This window comes from Phragmites australis, chromosome 16 (assembly GCF_958298935.1).
Source record: "Phragmites australis chromosome 16, lpPhrAust1.1, whole genome shotgun sequence".
Classification (NCBI taxonomy): Eukaryota; Viridiplantae; Streptophyta; class Magnoliopsida; order Poales; family Poaceae; genus Phragmites; species Phragmites australis.
In genome coordinates this window covers 19,025,730-19,044,894 of record NC_084936.1, presented here as the reverse complement: position 1 = coordinate 19,044,894, position 19,165 = coordinate 19,025,730, and the positions used below count along the sequence as shown (strand labels likewise).

Sequence of the window (19,165 nt, the reverse complement as noted above, 5' to 3'; positions counted from 1 at the left end):
TTGATGTTATACAATGTAATTAAGCACAAGTTTACATTAGGCGAACTGTGTCAAGTTTAAATGATCAGTAGCGTACAACGAAGATAGATATTCATTTGCCATGCCGCCAAAATTGGCGTGGTAAACATGGCTTATTCTTGCACTAAGCCCGTGTGCGTTTGAATTCAAAATATCTCCAAAGACGTTTACTTAATGAAAAACATGTCATGAGGCTTAAACTGAGTACAATACGAAGCTACTTCCTACGTCACCGGCCCATGACCCATGAGAATCATATCACGAGAATACATGGGGGTGGCATATATATCTGACGCTCAACGGAGTGACATATCTTGAAATGAATATCCAGTGCTTGTTTACTAGGAGCCAATCACTCCTACTGAACTACCAAACGGGCCCATAGTCTGCCCTGCGACGAAAAAACACGTATAGGGAGAGGAGAACCCCACAAGAAAACGAAGAAAAAGAGAATTCCAACCTGCCGGATTCGAAACAGCGACCTAAGGATTTATCTGCAACCACTACAGTCCTCCGCTCCACCGAGGTAAGACAATCTTTAACTATATTTCTTTCATTTTATTCCTTTTTTATTCTCTTCTGTATTCTCATTCTTTTTATTTTCTTTCATCTCTAACAACTTTTCTTTGGAGGGATTCGTGAAGAGAAAAGAGAGAGAATCTCATCCTGAAGATAATGATCTTGGGAATCACTTTGTGACGGGAACTGTGAAGAGAAACCGTTAGAGTGCTGAAGGGAACAAAAATTTCTTTATAAAAGGATTCTAGACCCTAACAGAAAACAGTTAGAGATGGTCTAAGATCGGTTTGTCTCTCCTTCCATTGTTAGCGCCGCCTGACGAGGTAAGAGAACAGAGTTGACACCCCTCATAGCCGCGTCTGCCTGTGGACCATGCTCGCAGGTTTGCCCCTCCAACTCCAAGCACAGACTAGTCTAGCGTCCGGTTAACGTGAAACAGGTGATGTTTAGCCTCATGTCAAAGTTAAAGGATCGCATCCCGCGCATATTCTACATTATAGCCTGCAACTGATTCAGCTTCGGTGAACTCGGCTATTGCGGAAACTGCACTTCAATAATACTGTGAAAGACTAGGCCAAACCTATGGTCTTCTGTAAACGGTGATAAACCTCCTCATTCTTCTGATTTGCCCACGCCAGTTTCAGTTTGTAGGAAAAAATAATTCCGACCGATGCATTGCTACATGACTTGCAGATTCATCTATCCCTAGTCTGCAATTCTATACGTGTTAAGAACGCCACAGATGTGACTGTGTGTGACCGACGCCCCGATGTTATTCTTCAGTAACCGGTATCACTCATTAACATTGTGTTCGCTTAGAAAAGTTACGGAACGAACCAATTGACACCTGAATCAAACCAGTTCCCATTTTCACATTTATCAGCTCGTGATATGATTCTCTAGTTTTTCCCTAAGTACCTGAAGAATAATAAATTGCAGGATGCAGCAGGACAACCGAAGCATATTTGTGGCTCCGGCCACAACCAGGCAGATGAATTAAACAGTAAATTCGTGTTTAGATTAGAGCTAAAGTTGTCCTAGACATCACCGATCACACAAGATTAAGAAGCTCCGACGCCAAAGCTGTCCTCATCAACTATTTGGTGTACTGTGCACTAAGACGGTAGTGCTTCAATTCCCTGCAACATTCTTCGCCTGGCACTTCAGAGAAAAAGTAGGGCGTGCTCTGTCCAGGTAATTCTATGTGCCAGTATGCTGCTTCCTGTTCTGAGTTGACGAAGAAGCCTCCGCTCAAAACTACTTGGTGCACCATATCGAGAAGACCGATTAGAATCTACAGGACGCCGAGCTTGTGGATCATTTCCCGATGCAAAATTTGCTGAATATGCTACTCAAAACTTCTTCAGAAATGTCCTCGCCGCTGATTGTTGCAAGAGCAAGTGCAGCTTCCCTCAAGTCTATAGTCCAAAAGTCCATCGGTAACTGCTCATTGATTGATGATTCTAGTCGTGTAAAAGCTTCTTTAGTCCTCAGGAGCTGTTCGAATTGCCTCTGTATAATACAAAATGGAATGAGAAAGCAGTCAGCGATCTTTCATATGCAACATTTATTACTCAGAGCAGAACTGCTTTGGTAACTTCATTGAAGGGTTAAACATACAGAATTACCTGATTCACAGTCCACCGTCGTCCTCCAGAAGGTACATGATCAAGACCCCTGACCTCTATTACAGCACTCTCCAACTCGGAAATCCCTTTGCCAGTGACTGCGCATGTCTGTACATGTTTTCTGAAAAGACCACTGAATTGTTCAAACTGTTCTCCAGAAATAAATGGTGTGCAGTCTACCTTGTTGATTACAAGAACCATCGGAACTGCAGAACCTGAGGACTTCTAATCTCCAAACAAGGATGGAAGAAAGAACAATTACTATGTATAGTTCACAAGGGACAGACTCAAAAGTTCTCAGATACAAGTTTACTAATAGTAGGAGGCTGACAGGACAATATTCAAGCAGGCAGTATTGCCAGTAAAATTGATGAGAAAATGAAACAAAACGCACCTTATTAATCAAAACATGCTCAATAAGTTTAGTGTCATCATCGGTCCATCCATCAACTGCACTTATTGTCATTATAATAAGATCAGCTCCCAGTGCAGCAGCCTCGGATCTTTTCACGCCTGTGTAAAATCAGAATTATAAATATATGTCAAGATTATCATTGCCTTTAACATTAGTCCCTATGAAATACTGAATTCTGAGGGGCGGAAATCTCACCAATTTTTTCCACAATGTCATCAGTTTCTCTTATACCAGCGGTGTCCAAAAGTGTAACTGGTATGCCATGAATTGAGACATTTGCTTCTACTACATCCCGTGTAGTTCCGGCTATTTCAGTAACAATAGCCCTTTCACTCTGCAAGCTAAACATTTAAATTTCAATATCAACTATTATGGGTGCAATACAAAACAGATTCATCTACACACAACAATGTTTAAGTATATGATATGTGGAATAGGAGGACTATTGATTTCCTAAAATAACCAGCATTGCAAGAGCAGAGACAATTCTTTGTTCAGTACAGAATATGTTGAACACTAGCCTAATTCTCCACACAAATTGCATGGCATTAGGGCATCCGTAGCTGATTTGGTAACGTTTTTGTAAATTAACAGTAGAAAAGTATTAAATAAGATATGGTTCATGTCAATGATCACATGAAGGTACAAAGAATAAAAAGGATTTGCTATCCTGTTATCATAACGAAAAGACCGAACAAGACATGCTGGTCCAGCATGAAAGAGGGATACCTAAGTACATACCTTACTCCAAGCATTAAGGAGGCTTGACTTGCCAACATTTGGGCGGCCAATTATTGCTATCTGCAAAATATTTTAAATGCATTTCTTTAATATTCATTATGTTATTTTTAAAATCTGACCATTAAGTATTACCCATATATAATGCAAGAAACAGAATACCTGTAGACCAGATTGTAACAGTTTATCATAATTGGAAGTGTCCAAAGCATCCTGAACCCCCTGCCTCATACAATTAATTTTGCTGACAAGCATCACTGGGTCCAAGGGAGGCATCTCATCTTCAAAATCTAGACGAGCCTCGATTTCAGTTAGCAACTCAATGCACCTTGATCTCAACGACTTTACTAGAGTAGAAAAGCCTCCCTACATTCAAACATATCAAATTCAAACCCAGTCTTGAAGCACTTAGCTCCTTCAAGAAGCCTTCTACACTGGGCTTCTCAACAAAGCGGCTTCTCAACAAAGCTGAAACAGATTAACTTAAGCTTCCAATATGACAGGAGTTTAACCTATACAAATCTGTTTCAAATGCAACCAATTTGGAATGGCTTAAGCTTCTGTTATCCCCAGGTTTAAGCTCAACCCAATTGGAAAGCCTGAGCATACACTATCCCATTTTTCAAGGTCTGCCAAATGAAAAATAATCGGTGCCCACAACGTAAGCCTGTGAAATACCTGGATGCCAGCCAAAGCGGAGTCAGCCGCAGCTGCTGACTTAGCTGAAATGAGCCTTGACACGTTCTCAGCTTGGGCCAAGTCCAATCTCCCATTCAGGAATGCGCGAAGGGTGAACTCACCTGAAAGGAAGGTGCAAATTTGGTGAGGAGCTCGTTACCTGTTGAAGGTAATAATGCAGATCAAATTCTTGAATAATCATTTGGTTCCAACAACTAACAATCATAACTGATGGCACTATTTATCTTTATCTCTGACCAGTTAACTGGCAAGAACTAAACTTTAGTTCTTGCAGTACATGCGGTCCACACGATGGCAATTCAATAGGCATCGGGTAACTAAGCAACCAACCAGGATCAGCAAGCCTTGCGCCAGCTTCCAAGCAAGCCCTGAGCACGCGCCGCAAGCAGAGATCATTGCCATGGCACTGGAGCTCCACCACATCCTCCCGTGTGTACGACCTCGGAGCCAGCATAGGCACCACCAAGACCTTGAGAAACAGCAAGATTAGTTCGCATTCGCAAGCACATAGAGAGAAGCGCAGCAAAGCTAACGAACAGCGGAGCGCCGAGCCACGATACCTACCTCGTCGATGACGTTCCCTTCCGCGCCCAGCGCGAGCCCGTACTCCGCTAAGTGGCTGCGCGGCCGCCACGGCGCCGGCGCCCTCCCGGCGGGCCGGAACACGCGGTCGGCGACGGCGACGGCATCGGGGCCCGAGAGCCGCACGACCCCGACTGCCGCGGAGCCGCCGCCGAGGGAGGTGACGATGGCGGCGATCGTCCCCGGAGCGCTCCTGCCGCCGATGCCATAGTCCGGGCCCGGCTGGTGCGGGAGGCGCGAGGGCGAGCGCTCGTCGCCGGGGAGGACGAGGGTGTCGGCGCGCGTGGCCAGGGTTCTGGGGCTAGGGTTTAGGAGGCGGCGACGGCGGAGGAGGGGTGGGGGAAGGCGCTGCCATAGGAGGAAGAGGGGGAGGAAGCGAGCGGCGGCGCGGGCCAATGGATTGGGATGAGCAGCGAGCCGTGGGGCTTGGATTCGGGATGGGCAGGCTCGTTAACCAGGAGGATCCGCGAGGAGAGATCGAGGGAAGTCCTACTTTTTATTTTTATTTTTCTCGAGGATGAATCCTTCTAGCCTCAGAACTGTAGATATCCAACTTCTACCCTGCAAATATGCATTTTACCATGTGACAAGTAGGTTTATTTTCCAGGAATTAATCCCTTGATACATAAACCAACGACACAACATCAATTGTTTGAGCATTTAGTAATTCTTCTTTCTTTTCAAATTTAGTTTATGTTTCCTTGGGTTTGTACATTGATCACAACATTTAGCTATGCATCAAACCTATCCACTTGTACTAACAACCACACAAATCAATAATATTGTGAAGAGGGCTAAAAAAATTCACAGGAGAAAAATAATTGAAAAATAAAAAGCTGCAGATGAATCTCTACACATGCAAGGAAATAATTGTGAACTAATACTTTTTAATGATGATAATGTTTATTAATTACATGTTATGTTTTCAAATTGATTGTAAATTTCCAAACAATTAAGAGGAGTAGATGAGGAACTAACTTTGATCATGTAAGATATACCGTAAAGATGTTCAAATATGTAACTTAACCCATCTATTTTATACAAGGATAGAAATAATGTTCACAACAACATAACTACAGCAGCTGTTTTTGGTGTTGGGCGCGGGGGGGGGGGGGGGAGATACAACAGAACTACAGCTATTTGAAACACTATTGCCCGCTTTTGCCTTAAGCAACAGCAAGCATAGCCTTCGAAACTACATATACCTATCATTTGCAATCTTGTATCATCATCACATGATACATATACTAGGGTACATGTGCCTGCCGTAATCCATTGTAGTTCAAGGCTCTTGCATCGACTTTGAAGTGCAAAACCGCACAGCGTCAGCGACTGAGAGGAAAATGTGGTTGCTTCCGATGTGCTCGGTCAGTTTGGATGAGTGGAGCTTCTCGATGACGACGGAGCCAGGATTTGATAGAATGAGCTGCCACATACAGAAATACACAAAATATCCATAATAATCATCGGCACAGTAAAATTTTAGCTTTGGGACATATATTGTTTCATGCAATTCTTTTGTGGTATTTTACATTCTCATGTTTCTTGTATAGGATATTTTCAATCGTCCTCCTTGACACTTCGATTTTTCGAGCAGTTTCTCCAAGTATTCAAACCGGAAAAGAAGTTCCTTAAGAAATTCTGATCGAGTCATAAAATTTTAGTTTCAGTGCATATACCTGAATCTCTCTCTTCTGAAGACCCTTGTACAGATCTTCAAGAGCATGGATGCCATTTGTATCGATATCTATAACCGCTGCAAGAGTAATTTTCATCGGCTTGGATCAGTACATTCATTGTCAGGAACTCTTATGATATCTTCTCACCAAACATTCTACTTACGTGACATTTCTATTATCAGGAAATTCGTTTTAGGCAGTCCCTCAGCCTTGGCTTTGTCTTCTTCATCGGACAACCACCTAAGAATTCTGCAATGGAGAATGAGGATGCATTCATGTTTATTCCCTTGTTAATCAAGTTCTAGATGCAACACTCGGTGAGTTTACAGTCTGTACCTCTCCCGCACATAATTGGAGTTGGAAAAATAGATAGCAGAATCAACCCTCACTATTAGCACCCCAGGAACATGTCTTGCATCTGGATACTGATCGGTGTTCCTGTATATTGTGGTGCCTGGAAGGTTCCCAAGCAGTGCAGTCCTTGGCCTTGTTACTTGAAGAAGTATTTTGGCAAATGAGATTGATACCTATGAAGGTTGAAAATATCAGGTAAGCTCTGCTTATCCCTCTGTAACAAAGATTAATTGAACATTTAAAACTGGGATGGGTCCTTACAGCGATCAAGAGACCTATCTCAACAGATGCGAAAACCACACCGAAAAATGCTCCCATGCAAGCGATAAAATCCATTTTGTCAACTTTCCAAATGAGGATTGCTGCTTCATAGTCCACGAGCCCGATCACAGCAGAAATAATGATCGACCCAAGGATCGCATTTGGTGTATACTGGAAGAGTGGTGTGATGACCAACAAGGTGAGAAGCACAACCGTTGACATAACCACATTAGATACTGGCGTTTGGCATCCAGCCATGAAATTGACTGCCGAACGAGAGAAAGAACCTGAAAAAAATGCGGCGAATATGTTTCAGCACTGTATTTTCGGATAATTTATTGTTACTCTGTCCAGCAGCGTTGATATAGTTACCTGTTGTGATATAACAAGACGTCATTGAGCCTACAACGTTCATTGTTCCAAGTGCTACCATCTCCTTGTTTCCATCTAACTGGTAGTCCTTCAGGGCAGCAAACGTCCTTCCAATCGCCACAGCCTCCTGGTAACATATTAGCACAAAGATTGATGTGCATTCTGGAAAGGCACATGAAGTACAAGACAAGATGGGTTTGCATTGCATACGTACTGTCAAACCGATCATGCCACAAACAACACCAATCTTAAAACCTTTTGCGACAAATGGACCAGTGAAATAAATCTTGTGTATGGATGATGGGTTGATTCCCTTTTTGATGTGGTTCACCTGTGTTGACCAAGGACCAAAAATAATGTCATTAGTCAATACATGATCTGCACAAATTGAGCCCTGGGGACACTCATGTGACCCAGAGGTAGAGTATATGGTTGTGGTGGTTGAGGTCATGGGTTCAAAACCCCACAGTCCTTCTCAAAATCAAACATGGTTCCTCATTTTGTCCCATGCATTCTTGAAAGGAAAATGAATCAAGCCTTGATAATACAAACTAGAGTACTTACTATCTGAACGCCTTGCTTGTCCGCACGAGTAATGTACACAAAAAGGGTAGCGAGAATAACTGAAGTTATCGGAGCAATAGCTGGCACCCAAAATAGCTTCTTATTCTTTTTCCCCTGTGTATATAAAACACCAATAGCAGGTTATATAATTTCTAAAAAAGAAATTATAAAACTAAATTCTATGAAAAGATGAGATGCTCACAATGTACTTCGCAAACAGAAGAAATGTCAGGAAAGCTATGCCGATCACAACTGTCTGCCAGTTCCACTGCATATGCAAAAGAACACCTTGTCAAATTTTTATAGGATTCAGACTGAAAGAAATATTTCCTTCATACTGTGTTGGGTTCAAGATAAGTACCCCATGATGAACTGAACCCCAAACAGACTCCATAACAGAAACTATGTCAGTTTTCTTTGTAAAGTTCCTGATACCCAACACAAGTTTCAGCTGCTGCAGGGCAATGGTAATGGCTGTGCCCCCCATGAATCCAACAATTGCAGCATGCGACAAGAATTCAATGAGGAAACCTAACCTGAAAAATAGAAATACTGAGTTTGATGCACCAACTTGTATCTGCATGTTTCTTTCCGAGGAGTACTGTAGTATCTTGTACCTTAGAATTCCCAGAGTTGCTTGAGTGATACCAGCAAAGAAGGTTGCCGTAAAAGCAAGACGCAAGTATTCCTCCTTGTTTTTGATAGAGTCAACCTCATTTTGTAGAAGTGAACCTAGTAAAAGAGACACCACCGCAACTGGTCCAATTGCTATATCCCTTGAGCTACCCATTGCAGCATATATCAATGGGGGGATGAAGCTAGAGTCTGAAACCAACAAAAAGTTAAATTATAAGGCAATTGATAACACACATCAAGAATTACATAAAAAATTATCAAAACAATGCATGAACAGGTGAAACTTACAAAGCCCATACTGCGGATCCAAATTAGCGAGCTTTGAATAACCAATATCCTATTTAGTCCAAACTTGGTATCAGCTTCAGTTAAGTAGTAAAATCATAGGTGGCAATCAACCTTGGTACCTGAGGAATGCAGAGACTTGCAATGGTCAATCCGGCAATCAGATCACCTTTGAACTTGCTAAAGTTGTAGTTCCTGCCCCACTCAAAGACTGGAAACATGAACTGCAACCCCATCATGAATTTTGTTGATCCAGATTGGTCCTTGTGTTGCCGTAGTGGGTTGTCATGGAAGAAAGTCTCCCTCAATCTGTCTGTAAATTCTCTGGTGAAGTTCTTCTGAGGAGGATAGCCGACCTTGTAGACCAATGGGGCTTGAGATGGGTTATAGGAGGGAGGCTGCGTGGTGGTGCTGGCTTCATTTGCTGTTGCCTCATTTGTCGCGTGATGAACCATCTGTGGGTACTCAAATTGATTAACCTGGAAAGACCATTGAATCAACGTTAGCAACAGAAGAGAGTCTGGAAGTAATAAGAGACAATATTTCCAAGTTGCATCAATTGAGACAAGAATAAAATACATAATAGACAAGAGAACAATAAACTGCAACACGGGACAGTAGATACTGAAGAACAATGGATGAAGCACCACTATATTGCACAAAAGTAGGTCAATCAAACAGAAATGTTCTCAATTGAATGCTTATATGATACAAAAAACTAAGCTCAGTTGGTGTACTTATATATATAATTCTAACATTCAACCATCCTTCCTTTTCTTTTCCTTACGTTCACTGCTTGTTTCATTATGCGATCTACTAATACAAGATGGAAGTATCAACTAACTTCACAGTGTTGCCACATATATTAACAATCTTTAGCATGCAAACCCGTTGAATTTAACCATCTAGTCACAATTTTGTATGTTCTGGACATACATGATCCCCAAACACAATCAAGCACTGATATTTAGTGTAATGTATTTATAAATATAGCAACTTTAATGTTATGAAAGTACCGTTTTAGATAAATTTTCACGCATCTTCATATGTGCAATCTATGCAATCTAAATTAGCCAAAAAGATATAGATAGACAAAGTTTTTAAAGTTTGACTACACATATTCTGAAACATCACTTTTTTTTACTAGACTAGATAGGTAGGAACTATTGACGGTTTATTCTAAAAAATCCAATATTTTTTTGATGAAAAGTATACTTATTGCCATGAATCATGTATCAATACTAACAGATGACTAGCTGAGAAGAGCAATACTGAATCAATTTTATGCTATATTTTAAAAAAATTATGCTCATAGCTCTTCAAGTCAGAGTAGCTGGGAAATGAAGAACAGTATGTACTTTGAAACAGTGGATTAGTCACTATTTTCGCAAAAAAAAAAGCAGTGGATGAGTCACTGTCAAGTGCCAACTGTATAATGAACTGTAACTGTTCCCGTAGAAGTCTTTTGTAGACCGAACAGACATCTTTCTCTCTCGATTGTCCACTACTAATTGTGTTGTTCACACTATAATATAGCAAGAGAAATGTGCCTCAAAACTCAGTTTTATTTTATTGTCACGTTCAGTTTTCGATCAGAACATGCAGGCTCACTCAACCAGCAATAATTTGTGCACAAAGATTGAATGATGACCCCAGAACCCTTTTTTTTTCTCGAATGCGCAGGAGAGCTGCGAATCTTTGAATTATAGAGAGAAAAAGGATCGGCCCCTTACAAGCACATCACCACCTCACTCCGGGCCGAGCCATGAGGGGTTGAATGAAAAAATTGCAGAGAATAAAAACCAAGAAGGATGAGACCTGACCATACACAAGCTAGATTAACTAGCCCAAGCCGCGATCTAGACCGAGAGTCCGTAGGGCACGAGCACCCGCGAGACACCACAAATCCTCCTCTTCTTTGAAAGCCTGCAAGAGGCTAGATATCCTCGGTGGAGCTCCGTCAAAGACACAAGCATTGCGATGCTTCCAAAGGATCCATGCACCCAAAATGATGACCGTGTTCAGCCCCTTCTTTTTTTCCTTCGGCAGATTCTTGATAGCCTTGCGCCACCAAACAGCGAAGGAAATATCATGAGAGCTAGGCACTCGATCTTGCAGGTCCAACGCGGATAGAATCCGGTACCAGAAATCCCGTGCCAACACACAGGTGGTCAGGAGATGTTGGATATTCTCTTCCTCCTGGTCGCAAAAAGGACAGTGACTGGGATGCGGAAGCCCTCTCCTAGCGAGTCTGTCAGCCGTCCAGCACCTATTCCTTAATGCCAACCAAATAAAGAGTTTGCATTTCGCTGGAGCCCATGATTTCCAAACTCGACGCCAAGGCTCGAAAGTGATTGAACCATTAAAGAAGGCCCGATAAGCAGACTTGGAGGAAAAACAACCTGATGCTTCTAGTCTCCAAATGAGGATATCTGCATCCTGGGTTAGCAATGTCTCCTGGAGGATATCCCACAACTAAAAATATTCAAACAAACCAATCAAAGAGAGTCCTCCTCTGATGTCTGCTGGCCAGTCATGAGCTTGTAATGCTTCCGCTACTGTGCGACGTGTGCGAGTATTCTGTGGTACAGCGGCCACCACAGTCGGCGCGATATCTTGTAGCGAGCAGCCCAAAAGCCATCGATCTGACCAAAAAAGCGTGCTACTCCCATTTCCGACCCGAGTCTCCATCACAATGTTGAACATGGCCGTGGCATTTGGGTGCACCTGTATGTCTAGACCGGCCCAAGCTCTGTTGGGGTCTGTCTTTTTGAGCCACAGCCATCGGATTTGGAGCGCCCAGCCCATGACCTCCAAGTTAAGAATACCAAGGCCACCATAATCAAGGGGTCGCTGAACCTTATCCCAAGCGACCAGGCAAGAACCTCCATTTACTTGTTTATGTCCCTTCCATGTGAAAGCTCTTCGTAATTTATCAATAGACCGAATAAACCACTTGGGAACCTTGATAGCGATCAGCACATAGATGGGAATAGCAGATAACACAAAACGAACCCAAGTAACTCTACCAGCCATATTCATGAGGGAAGCCTTCCATGCCGGTAGATTATCTCCAACTCTTTCTATCCACGATAATAACTCAGCTTTCCTGAATTGCTTGTTCGAGACCGGTAACCCCAAATACGTGCAAGGAAAAGCAGCAGGCGTACAGGGCAAAGTTGATGACACCATCTCCAAGTGTGATGGCTCACATCTGATAGGTATGACGCAGCTCTTTTGCAGATTACAGTGAAGACCGGATGCCTCTCCAAATTTATGAAGAATTTCCATTGTCAGGCTCATCTCTTCCTCAACCGGCCGGATGAACAAAGCAACATCATCAGCGTAGAGCGAGATGCGCTGCCCAGGATTATGCCGAGATAGAGGTTGCAGAAGTGCCAGATCGCCAGCCTTTGCAAACAAACTGTTTAGGACATCCATCACCAAAATAAAAAGCATGGGCGAGAGGGGGTCTCCCTGGCGGAGCCCTCGTTGGTGCCTGATTACATCTCCGGGCTTTCCATTGAGCAGCACACGAGTTGAAGATGAAAAGAGCAGATTTGAAACCATGTTACACCAAACCTGTCCAAATCCCAAGTGTGCTAGAATTTCCAATAAAAAGGCCCAAGAGACCGAATCAAAAGCTTTGGATATGTCCAGCTTTAGAAATATACTTGGCGCTTGCTGTCGATGGAGAAGTTTGATTGTTTGCTGCACCAATATGTAGTTGTCATGGATACAACGACCGCGGATAAAGGCGCTTTGGTTTGCAGATACCAAGCTATCCAGGAAAGGTGCTAATCGATTGGCCATAATCTTTGTTACTAGCTTCGCATAGCTATGAATAAGGCTAATCGGCCGGAAGTCTTTGGGTAAAAGCGCCTCTGCCTTCTTGGGTATGAGCGTGAGGTAGGCTGAGTTGAGGAGCCAAAGTTTTCGAGCATCACCTTGCTGAAGCGTTATGATGGCGGCCATGAACTCTGCCTTGATCAGATGCCAACAAGTTTTATAAAACCTGCTTGTGTACCCATCCGGACCAGGAGCTCTATCCGACGGCATAGTCTTGATTGTGGTCCACACCTCGTCCTCAGTGATGGGCGCATCCAATACTGACAAATCAATACCTTCCCTATGAAAGAAGGCAAGATCGAGAGTAAAGGAGCGAGGTAGACCCGTACCTAATAAACCATCAAAATAATCAAACATGACCTCCTGTTTATCTTCTTGTGTGGTGACCACCTGATCATCCCGTAGTAATTTATGCACAAAATTCTTCTGTTTACGAAACCCGGCCTGTCGGTGAAAGAGAGCTGTGTTTGCGTCACCTTCTTTCAAATGTCTGATGCGAGAACGAAGGCGGGCTATTATTCTCTCCAGCGAGGCCAACATAAGGCAGTGCTTCTTTAGTTCACCTTTCAGCCAACATTCCTCCCTAGTCAAGATCCTATTATCCTGTGCAATCTCAAGCCGGTGCAGAATCTCACGGGAGACGGCATGCTGAGATTTGATATGGCCGACCTGGCGTTGGCTCCACGATTGAAGTGCTCGTGTCAGGCGCTTAAGCTTGAGAGAGATCCTTTCAAAAGTGCAGGTAGAAAATACGGGCTCGTTCCATGAGGTTTCGACCGTGTCAAGAAAACCAGGAAGCTTTGTCCAGAAACTTTCAAAGCGAAAGCGCCGCTTACCATGAATACCTTCCTTGAGACCTAGCACCAGCGGACAATGATCGGATATCTCAGTGGCTTGGCTTTGCAAGATGCAGTCTGGAAAGAGAGCCTCCCAATCTGTAGTGCACAATACTCTATCTAGCTTTACCAAGGTCGGAGCTTCCCTCTCGTTTGACCATGTGTAACGCCTTCCAAGTAAGGGTAATTCCTTGAGCTCAAGATCATTTACAAAGCGGCGGAAGCGCCCCATCATAGCCCGATTCAGATTGTCATTGTTCTTATCTTCCGATGAGTAGATCATGTTAAAGTCTCCCGCAAGCAACCATGGACCTGTGCAAAAGGACCTTACTTCACGGAGTTCATCAAGAAAGGCGACTTTTTCAGCATCTTGGTGCGGGCCGTATACACCAACGAACCACCAGGGCTTATCATCCTCCGTAGAGAAGAGCACCGAAACTGAATGCCGATGAACTCGCCAGTGATCAGATGCTAACGAGTCCTCACGCCAAGCCACTATAATCCCTCCTCGAGTTCCATGTGCCGGGAGATAAACAAACTGCCGGTAAGCCGGACCCAGGAACGAGACCACATCATATTCTGAAATCAGTGCTAGCTTAGTCTCTTGGAGACAAATCAGCGCTGGGAGGCAAGTATCGACCACACGTCGAACCGTGTCGCGACGACCCCTATCGTTCAATCCCCTCACATTCCAAACTAGAATGTTTGAATGATCCATTGAGACACAAGAAAGGCCAAGACCAACCATACAAGAAGCATAGGCGCAAGCCTAGCCCTCAACCGTTTGGAGCTGATCCGCCGATGGAATCTCCTTGCCAATTAGCTTAGCAAGGGCTACAACATGGGAGGTGCTCAGAGGCTTGTTGAAAAAATCCGTGTACTTCTTCATGACGTCAACAGGGAGACGTCTGTCATCATTGGTGAAGCCCAGGCTACGGCAAATGGATAACGCCGCTTTATGGTCAGAATCTGGCGGAAGGTTTGCGATGCGTCTGCTGTGGCGGGGTGGTGTAGGAGAAACGGCAGATTTCTTGTTGCGCTTCTGGGGCTTCGGCGTGGGGAGAACAACCTGGAGAGGCTTCGATATTTGATTGATATATTCCGCAGCCGGTAGGATTTGCTGTGGTTCCTGGGTATTAGTTCTGCAACGCCGCGAGTACACAGGCGTCGGACGGCTTGGCACTCCCCGACCAACCGATTCGGCCATCTGATCAACAGGAACCGGCTCTAGAGGCAGCACGTGCTCAGCAGGAAGCCAGGAGAGAGGTGAGGCTGCCTGGAGAGGAACGTCCAGCGACGACGAGCTGGCTCTGCATGACGGGGTCACATCAGCACAGGGGATCGCACTGGGATCTTCTAGAGGCAGAACTCTCTGGGGATCTCCAACCACCGTCTCCGTATTCGATGTATTATCTGTCACTGGATCTTCTGCGACTGGGGTGGCGGCGACCTCGACCACAAGGGGAGGTACCGAGCCAACCAGCGATGGAACAGCGGTGACGATGGCGTCCTCAACCGGGATGGGAGGTGGCACATCATGCACCTCAGTCTTGGTCGCTAACATAGGTACCGGGGTTGATGTCAGATCAAATCGCATTAATGTGGGGGAAACCACAGAAGTATTATCATCAATAGTCGCCTCGGTGCTGGTGCTTAAAGAGGCCAGCACAGGAATAAATGGGTCCGTTGCCCATGCAGCTGCAGGAAATGCGTCACAAGCTACGGACGCCTCGGGTTCTGCCGCACACGGTAGAGCCAACGACTCATCAATGGCCGGTGAGCGGGCTGTCCCCGAGTAAGGCGAGGAGCCACCGGCTTCAGAGGTAGCAGCCACGTGGCGCGCGCCGCCCAGACTTCACCCCCCCTGCTAGGCGGCAGGGAGGACCCCCTCGCCGGAGAGCGAGCTCGTCGGCGTTGACGGCTGCTTGGGTTATCACTGCTCTCATCAGCTGAGGTCCTCCTGGCTTCATCTTGCATCTCCAACACGACTGGCGCCACAGCAATACTAACAGGGTACACCAAGGCACGCTTCACCGGCGGTGATTCGACGACGGCGACCGGTGGCTCCACGATCACCAAATCACGAGATGGAGGGATTTCTTCTGCGTTGAAACACCAAGCAGAACACTTGAACACAGCATAGTCTTCACGATTGCGGGTAGAGTGGTGAATCTTCTCAATCCAGCCATAGGGATTCAGTAGATTCTCAGCCGTGGACACCTCCCAGGCGTGTGCTGGTATACCACAGAGCTCAACATCAACCAACGTAGGAAAGACAACACCAGTGGCGTTCGCTTGACGGGTCCAACGGCGACAATGCAGGCGAACCGTACTGTCTCCGGTGGAGGTATCCCTGCTGGCAAGATTGGATGCTGCCACTTCATCTTCCGCGAACATGATGAACACACCTTGGCCAGATCGACGAAGGACGAGGGAATCCCTGGCAAGGTCTAGCTTGGAAGCAATAACGTCGGCGGCCTCCTCAATGGAAATCATCGGAAAAGCCCCGACCAAGGTTATGATCACCGCCTTGCGTAGCTCAGCCTCAGCGCGATCGACGCGCTCTGACCTATCGATCACGCACGGACGCACGAGGGCCGGGTGGGCGCTCACCGCCGAGCCCGTAGGCATCGGGGGAGCAGCCCCGCCGTTGCCCCCAGCGTCATGCGGAGATTGGCCTGAATCTTCACGCGCCGGGTGGCGGCGTCTGCGCGGCCGCCGCCGCCGACGACCTCGGCGCTCGGAAGGAACAGCCGTCGCCGTCGCACCCTCATCGCTAGAGGATCGAACCATGGGGGCAGAGCCAACGTCCGGCACCTCTAGAGCATGAGACAGAGTGGCCGGCGTGAGGCGCTGCCAAACTGGAATGCGACGAACACCGCCAGGCCCTGAAAGGGACTTCCGCCCCCCTCCGCCGCGGCTAGGGCATACATATGAACGATGGCCGAGAGAGCGACAGTGGAAGCATCTCGGGCCCGACATGCAGAGAGCAGCCCGATGAGACGGGGAAAAACAGTTGAAACATTTGCCTCGGAGATCCTTGGGCACCGGGCGGCGGGGCCTCCGGGACTGCCGACGGCGGGCCGAATGGGAGACGACCGTGGTCCATCCATCGGCATTCGGCCCAAATCTCGTAGGAGCAGGGATGTGGACTTCAGAGCGGAGCAGAATCCTTGGCGGGGGCTTTTCCGGGGCCGGGGGAGGTGGCCGCACCGGGATTGCCGAGGCCGCCGAGGCCATGACCACATCGCGGAAGGATCGAGTGCCGGACGTACGCGACTCAGACCCGTCGGAGGAGGGCGCCGGGGTAGAGTCGCTCCACCGGAGCTCTTTGGAACGACCGGACGGCTGGAAGGGTTTCGCGAGGGGGGACAAGGAGGAGGTGGAAACAGGCACCTCGAGAGAAGGATGTGCCGCGGCGGCGGCTTGGATGGTGGCCGCCGGATCGGCGGTGGGTACCGGCGGTGGGAACGGGTGAGAAGGTGGGGAGACGGCCATTCTCAATCTTGAACCAGTGCTAATAAACCAGGAATTGGTAAGAGCAGTATTGAGTCAACCTTGTGCCTGGCCTGAACTAACTAACTTCGACAGCAGATATATCACCAGATGTGACTCCAAAATCAAAGCAGAGAGATGATCCGAGGCAATTGTGTGCAAGAGCACCGAACTCTACTCTGGCCATCAGAGAAGGATCAATTGCTGAAGTTGTTACTTGCATGATTGACACTAACAAGAAACCCTCTTTTCACATTGTTTTTCAGAGAGCCAAACAAGTGATTATTTTTCACGAAGGCAGAAATCTTCTTCCGCCAGTTTATGTTTGGGGCAGCATAAAAAACACTCCGTCACAGCTTACACAATGCAAATGAAGAGGCGACTAAGAACAATTGTTACACGTGCAGTCGATAATGAAACACCAGCTAATGACGAATAATAAGCAGACAAACGAAGCGGGAGATTGCCCGTTCTTCTTGAGCTTCAGAAGGGGATAAAATACTGATTTGCCAAACTAAAAAAAATGGGAAGGGGGCCCCAATTGATGTCCAAAAAGGAAATTTAATAAACCAGCTGGTGTTCATGCAGCAGGCGTCATCATAGTTGAAGCAGCAGGTGTAGAAATTCTAAGAAAAAGAATGGACCCCAGCATTCTAATGGCCCATGCTCCAGCCCAGGAACTCCAGGAAACGACCGCGATTAGCAGCAGGGAGAAATCTCTCGTAGGAACGAGCGAACCAGGGCGCGGATTTTACCGGATAAATGGAGGATCCTTGGGCGTCCGCTCCCGAGAGCCAACCAGCCAATGGAGCGCCGGGCCGCTCAAGCTTCCGTGCAAGAACGCCGCACTTGGCTTCAGGCCAAGGACGCAGGCGTTAGCAACGAGGAGGAGGAGATGGGAGCAGTGCCACAACCGCGTTCGAGAGATACAGATCGGCAACGCGGAGGAAGTCCCTTCTCCCAAATGGAGGCCAGTAATAATAGCAACACTCCAGAGGTTTTCCTGTACACGAGCGAGCGAGCGAGCGAGCGTGGTGAGGCCGGTGAGAGATGACGTGACGTTGACCGGGAAGTCCTCGTGGGCTCCACGGCGCAACTGTGCCCCCAAAGAGCCTGCCGTTGGGCGTTGTCGCTGTTAAATGGAGCCGGGCCTTCAGATCATCATCGGGTGCGGTCGCGAGGGAAGATGAGTTCTGACCGTGGAATGGTGAGGACGAGGATGACCGTGGAATAGTAAGGAGGAGGAGGGTGGTGCTGTAGATTGCCGTTGGGGAGCGGACGCGCGTTAGAACATCCTCATTCATTACGTTTTCTTTCCGATTTTCTTCCCAATTTTCATTCTTTTATTTTTTCCTTACCTCTAACAGTTTTTTTTAAAGGAAAAGAGATAGAATCCTATCCTAAAGAGGATAGCCCTGAGAATCCATCATTAAAAAAAAAACTCTTCACGACTGAATTTTGGAAATCCCAGTTCTCTCTCGAGTTCCAGGTTATCCGAACCTGGTAGGACATCGGGATGGAGAGAGCCGGAGAGGAATAGCAAACACAAGGGAGAAAAAAAAGCAGTCGTATTTTTTACCCGAAAGATGTCGAACAAAAGACTGCTTATTTATGGCGTGACTTTTTCTTTCTTAAGCGTATTCACCTTTTTTATTTATACATGTCCACGAAAAATATTTGTCCCTCACAAATAAAAGGCCTTGTGCTTATGAGAAATGGAAAGGTCCACTTTTCCACCCACTTTGACTCTATTCGTTTTTAACCTTCAACTCCAAAACTATTTTATTTACAATCTCGAACCATTACGGGTCTATTTGTTTCAGACTATTTCTGATTTCTGTTTCTGTCATAAGCCCAGAAGTCAGAAACTAAACAAACGGGTTTGCTGAAAAATGATTTCGAGAGAAACCAAGAGTCTACTTATAAGAAAATAAACTAAAAACTGATAAACTAGTTGAGAGTAGCTTTTTTTAAAATATGAGAAGTAAAAAATTATTTTAAAATCTAACCGCTAAAATTTAAAACCAGCTTTTAAAAGAAATCAAAAATGCAATTTTTCAAAGATAGCAGAAACAAAAACCAGACAAAGATACCTAAATCCCCTCAACCCAAAGCGAGCTGGTTTAGTCTCAGGTGACGCTGACATAACATGTTTTGACACATAAGCCAATGTGACATGGCCATGATGTACGTGGAGTTACTGTATTCACATAGCTAATTTTGGGTGCTAGTGCC

At 45.9% G+C, this 19,165-nt stretch overlaps 2 protein-coding genes across 3 annotated transcripts; both read right to left on the bottom strand.

The window, feature by feature from the left end:
• Nucleotides 1-1,499: 1,499 nt before the first annotated feature.
• LOC133895112 (uncharacterized) lies at nucleotides 1,500-5,875 on the bottom strand. Its single transcript, XM_062335302.1, has 10 exons — nucleotides 5,848-5,875; nucleotides 4,582-5,045; nucleotides 4,348-4,486; nucleotides 3,997-4,118; nucleotides 3,481-3,684; nucleotides 3,322-3,381; nucleotides 2,776-2,914; nucleotides 2,560-2,678; nucleotides 2,166-2,390; nucleotides 1,500-2,049 (listed from the first exon to the last, which is right to left on the bottom strand). Exons 1-10 carry the CDS (start codon nucleotides 5,873-5,875, stop codon nucleotides 1,855-1,857), a joined length of 1,695 nt encoding a protein of 564 aa, XP_062191286.1. The 3' UTR covers nucleotides 1,500-1,854.
• Nucleotides 5,566-18,027, bottom strand: LOC133895584 (sulfate transporter 1.2-like). 2 transcript variants are annotated; one of them, XM_062336011.1, is made up of 14 exons: nucleotides 17,686-18,027; nucleotides 8,873-9,229; nucleotides 8,754-8,802; nucleotides 8,447-8,654; nucleotides 8,191-8,365; nucleotides 8,032-8,097; nucleotides 7,830-7,943; nucleotides 7,480-7,596; nucleotides 7,266-7,392; nucleotides 6,894-7,180; nucleotides 6,615-6,805; nucleotides 6,442-6,527; nucleotides 6,279-6,355; nucleotides 5,566-6,025 (listed from the first exon to the last, which is right to left on the bottom strand). In XM_062336011.1, exons 2-14 carry the CDS (start codon nucleotides 9,203-9,205, stop codon nucleotides 5,882-5,884), a joined length of 1,974 nt encoding a protein of 657 aa, XP_062191995.1. In that variant the 5' UTR covers nucleotides 9,206-9,229; nucleotides 17,686-18,027; the 3' UTR covers nucleotides 5,566-5,881. The 2 variants fall into 2 exon arrangements, with proteins under 2 accessions (XP_062191995.1, XP_062191996.1); XM_062336012.1 differs by lacking the exon at nucleotides 17,686-18,027 and adding an exon at nucleotides 16,993-17,622.
• Between the last annotated feature and the right edge of the window lie 1,138 nt (nucleotides 18,028-19,165).